This window comes from Triticum aestivum, chromosome 3B (genome assembly GCF_018294505.1).
Source record: "Triticum aestivum cultivar Chinese Spring chromosome 3B, IWGSC CS RefSeq v2.1, whole genome shotgun sequence".
In the NCBI taxonomy this organism is placed as follows: Eukaryota; Viridiplantae; Streptophyta; class Magnoliopsida; order Poales; family Poaceae; genus Triticum; species Triticum aestivum.
In genome coordinates, this window is record NC_057801.1 from 648196310 (window position 1) to 648201397 (window position 5088).

Genomic DNA, 5088 nt, shown 5'->3' on the forward strand with positions numbered 1-5088 from the left:
TAAACCGCCAGGGATGACAGGGGCGACAAGTCGGGCGACACTGGGGGCGGCTTCAGGGCCGCCTCGAAGGATCACCGGTGCTATCCGGTCTGGCGGGAGGACGCTCGTAGGAGGTCGGTTCTAGGCGTTGGCTGAAGGCGACTGCGACTCGGACGACAACGACGGCTACTCGGATGGCGGGCTGGCCGGCGTGCCATCTCCTACCCCTTCCGACGCAATCTGCAAAGCCCTTAGGATTGGGTACCCTAAGGATGAGGTGGCTCTGCTCGTGGATCAGGCGATCCCCTCCGATGATCCGGCGAGGTTGGGGCTACGGGCGGAGGGCAAGATCGAAATCGTCCGGCGCATTGTTCATCGACGAACGGCGGCGACGGCGATCCGGCCATGCAAGGGGCTGTTACCTAAGGTTAGTCTTCCGAAACTTACTTTGTCTGATTTTGTGGCGGATCATTCGTGGAAAGTTGTGAAGAGAAAGAAGCGACGGTGGCTTCCGGCGGCGCAGGCGCCGGCGCTGGCGGTCGACCGATCTGCCGTGATCCGTGAAGCACGGATCGCGCGTTTGAATTCGCTATTGGGCCCTGAGGAGCTTGTGGCTGCGGTGAGAGGTTCGGGTGGGCCGTCGATTGGGCTTTCGGCCGAGCGGGAGTCATTGCAGTCTGGACCGGGACTAGCTGGGCATGAGGCCCAGGAAAAACCGATTCCGACTGTAGTCGACGTCCTTCCTGTATGCACGACCATCTCCTCCCATCGTGAAGCTATGCCGCCGCCTAGGGTTCGACGCAGTGTTGTCCCTGGGTTCCCGTCGTGCCCGGCGGGACGTGCGGCGCGCATCCCTCCCCTAGCCGCGTGCATGGCGGGTGGTGGAGCCAGACCGCCGGGGCCCAAGCCGGTGGCGCCCAGGTCTTCTATGCCGCCTTGTCCGTTGGTCCAGCAGCAGTTCCCTCGGGTGCGGGGGCCTCGACCCAGTTGCCCCGCGCAGCGCCGGCCGCTCCAAGACGCGGTGGAGGCCAGCTTGGGCAGAGACCGCCGGCGCAAGGACAGGCTGCGGTGGTTGCCGCGGGTCGGGGAGGGGCTGCTATTGGGCCGCAGCCAACGCCGTAGGGTCCGGTTGCGGTGGGTGATGTGGGACATGGCGGCGCTGCGCACGGGCCACGTCCGCCGACGCCTGGGTCTGCCGTCGTGTCTAGTCAGGCGCCCGGCCATCAGCCTCGGGCTGCGCCGCCGATGCATCACGTCGCGAGGCCACTGCAGAAGCGTCCTGGACCGACGCAGACACATACACCGCCGCCTCAGTCTGGTGCTGGGGGTGCGGGTTTGCCCCGTGGCCCAGCCAACAGTGGTGCTAACGGACTGCCCCGGGGACAATGTGGTGACGATGGTTACAATGCGTATGGTGAAGGCTAACATCGTGGTTCATCATCGTCGGGTGGCGGCCGTGGTTATGCTTGGCAGAGCAATGGTTCAGCTGAGAGACCTTTTTACGGCCCTCCGAGTGGCTTTGTTGAGGGGGCATCAGGCCCTGACTACCCACAGCAAGGTGACTACCGTGGTCATCGTGGCCGAGGTGGCCGGTACTGGCAGCGTGAGCCTCCTCCGCCTGTCATCATTGAGCAGACGGACTCCGAGGAGGCGGCTGATCCCAGTCAGACGCCAGAGCTGTCAGGTCAGGCTATGGAGGTGGTGCCCCGCTGGCTACGGCTGAGACCATAGCGACGGGTTCGGTCGTGGTTGCAGACAAGGCAGACTCTGATAGAGTGTCCAAGTGGGCCGTGATATCTTTCCCTACTAATAAAGCAGCGACTGCTTCTGGTCGTCCGTCATTAGTACTTTTGCATAAAAGCCCCTAAAGTTTGTATGAATCAACCCGCAGTCCTGATGAGGTCAACCCGACGAGCGATAGAAAAAAAACTCCAAATCGCATCACCGTCTCCAGCGTGCCGCTACCCCCTGCCGCGAGCCGATGCCCCCAGCCCCGCCGCAGCGCGCCGCCACAGCCTACCCTGTCGGGACTCCTACCCCTACCCCAACTGCCCCCCACGCCTGCGGCGTTCTACCGTCGGCGACACTCGACGCCGCGGCCGTTGCCGGCTCCCACACCCGCGGGCCTCCGTCTCCCCTGCCGCCGCCGCCGCCCCGCTTGTCTAGCGGGCCGGCCCTGTCCATGGGGCGCAGGGGCTACCAGCGCCCTCCCACGCCCGTGCGCGCCTCCTTCTGCCCTTCCGCCACGGACGACGTCGTGTCCTGCAGCCTCCACGAATACGTCCTCCATCCTGACCGACTTCTCTGAGCCTAATGCGATCCCGGTGGTGGCCGCGCCCTGCTCGGCCCGCCGTCCTGCCGTGGCAGGCGCCTGTCGTCGGAGCTCTGGTCGTTGGTTCCAGAGTCGGGCGGTTCCACACGGGGGGCGCCTATCCCGCTGTGCCACTGATCACTTAATTCGGCTCTCTCGACTGATGCATATAATATGCTTAATTATGTTGTGATTTTTCTGTACCAATGAATGATCAGGGTGAGTGGTTAAAATATTTGTTGGCACACGTGGTTGTGTTAGTGAGAGGTCAATCCGCATCCTTTTCCACTAATTAGCGTGATTTTGATAAGTTCAGATTCTGAGAAAGAGAAGAAAGCCTCAGGGGACAGAGTATTCAGGAGGACACCAATGCAAATCTATGGTGTTTGAGGCAGCTTGAAAGAAGGTTTGCTGCAAGGAAGAGATAGAAAGAGCGAAATAGAGAGGGCAGGGGCGTGATCTGTTGTAAGTATGAAGTGAAGTAATCCTTCCTGTCCTGCTGTTTGTTTTCGCAAGTCTGTTTTGCACAACTCTGTTTGCAGTGCGTGCAGTAACTGATCGATTGCGTTTTGAGGGTTCTAGGTGTCGAATATGACCGGGCCATTAAAATAAAAGTTGTATATCTTTTCAAGACCTTTCCAACGAATATTTATTTGCTTTTTTCGTCAGGTATTCTAGGAGATAATGGCTATCTGAAGTTACTGTCAGTTTTCGTCAGACTGCAGTTTTAGGCATGACTTCCTATTTTGCGCGGCGTTTCAAAGTAACTTCAAGGATGAATCTGTCCATGGGGCTATGGATGTATTTTCAGTATTTGGTTTGAAATTTCCATGGAGAATTTTTTCTCAAATTTTCGCTGAGTATAGTGAAAGATACAACCTTCTGAATGCTGCTGCCCATTGCGAGTTCTGTTCTGAACTTCTGACAGTTACTGTTTTCTGTATTGAGATTTGAGAGGCATTTTAAAATATCTGTCTAGAGTACAATTAACATAGATATAATTCATTGTTTGATCTTTCCACAGAGTATGTAAGTACTATTTTTTATTGCGTCTACAAGGAGTAATTTAACATTGCTATCCGTTTCAGTTAACTTTGTGAGATCTTCCTGAAACTGTATAGTTTCGGTTGTGAGTTTCAAATTGGTTTGCCGTTTTAAAGGTACTTAGAGGCCGAATGTATTGTCTTGAACGAAACTGTTGCATCTTGCTTTAGATGTTTTTTGATAAGGTAACAGCTGCCTCAACTGAAGAATCATTAACTCCCTCGCTGTGTAACTTCCCTGCTGCAGGTGATTGGATCAGCGAACCTTCTCTGTAGTTTAGGATTTGATCAGTTCGAGGAACGTGGTAAGTCCCTAGCAAAATTCTTTCGCCTTATTAATCTTCTGCGTTCTTTAGCAGTGCGCTGGTCCATGCAGTATCATCAGAGTCATGGATCTTTGATAGAATGTAACGCATGGGCAGTATAGTATTCTCTCATGTTATGTGAACCCTCAGATACCTTTCCATGAGACTGAACCCAACTGTTCCCAAATTTCTTATGTGTTTGTGTATACGATGGTACATATGTGAGTTTCACCATTATTGGTCTATTTCTTGATGTTTTTTCCAAGGATATTCGATTGTTGAGTTAATTGTCAGTGATGCCATCACATTGAGTTGCCATTAAACTCTAAAAGTTATGTTTCTTTGTTTTCTGTGTTATGTGGAAGAATGTAGATTTGCAATGTGAAGAGTTATTCAAGGACAATAGTGGCGGCTACCAATGCAATTATTTTAATTATTGACAATGCGGTCTGGGTTGCTGGAGTGAGCTTTTTTATGGAATGGAATACATGTTAAAGCAGAACCAGTGTAAGCTGATATTCTTCATGTTGTCCTTCAAGACAATATTTCATATGTTGTAAATATTTCATGTCACCTGGTATTTGAGTCTGAAATTTCGCATGGTGGTGAATTACTGAATGCATGCCAAGGCAGTTCCATACAAAAACACTTTCCTAAAAATAAAAAAGAATACCTTGCTAATTTATTAATACAAATACACTACCAATAAGGCTCTCTTTTGGACAATGAGGTGTCTAGTGGACATATGTTAAGATGAACAGGACCCCCAGCTCGTAGCTCCTGCTCGTGCTGCAGGGCGAGCCTGCATCTCTAGCTCGGCAACTCTAGCTCCTGCTTGATCAAACATCATTTGTAACATTTACTATATCACTATGGTTAAGAGGTGAAATATTTACAAGAATTAAAATACATTGTAACCTATACCCGTGGCAACGCACGGGCATTTGTGCTAGTGTCTCCAACGTATCTATAATTTATGAAGTATTCATGCTATTAAATTATCTGTTTTGGGTGTTTAATGGGCTTTATTATACACTTTTATATTATTTTTGGGACTAACCTATTAACCGGAGGCCCAGTCCAAGTTGTTGTTTTTTGCCTATTTCAGTGTTTCGCAGAAAAGGAATATAAAACGGAGTCCAAACGGAATGAAACCTTCGGGAGAGTTATTTTTGGAACAAATGCAATCCAAGAGACTTGGAGTAGACGTCAGGGAAGCAACAAGGTGGCCACGGGGGTCCAAGGCGCGCCCCACCCCCCTGGGCATGCCCCCAGCCTCGTGGGCCCCTCGTGGCTCCCCTAACCGACTTCCTTTGCCTATATATATCCATATACCCTGAAAACATCGAGGAGCACAATAGATCGGGAGTTCCGCTGCTGCAAGCCTCTATAGCCACCGAAAACCAATTGGGACCCGTTCCGGCACCCTGCCGGAGGGGGGATCCCTCAC

The 5088-nt window shown here is 52.2% G+C and overlaps 1 protein-coding gene across 10 annotated transcripts; it reads left to right on the forward strand.

The window, feature by feature from the left end:
- Positions 1-688: 688 nt before the first annotated feature.
- On the forward strand, positions 689-4766 carry LOC123071459 (uncharacterized). Of its 10 annotated transcripts, none has more exons than XM_044495025.1 (3): positions 689-2755; positions 3581-3638; positions 4004-4766. In XM_044495025.1, exon 1 carries the CDS (start codon positions 758-760, stop codon positions 1700-1702), a length of 945 nt encoding a protein of 314 aa, XP_044350960.1. In that variant the 5' UTR covers positions 689-757; the 3' UTR covers positions 1703-2755; positions 3581-3638; positions 4004-4766. The 10 variants fall into 10 exon arrangements, with proteins under 10 accessions (XP_044350960.1, XP_044350961.1, XP_044350958.1 ...); XM_044495026.1 differs by having other exon boundaries at positions 4011-4766; XM_044495023.1 differs by having other exon boundaries at positions 689-3450; positions 4004-4757.
- Positions 4767-5088: the final 322 nt, after the last annotated feature.

Coding starts and splice junctions, on each gene's coding strand:
- LOC123071459 (XM_044495025.1), top strand. CDS start 758: ATGCCGCCGCCTAGGGTTCGACGCAGTGTTGTCCCTGGGTTCCCGTCG.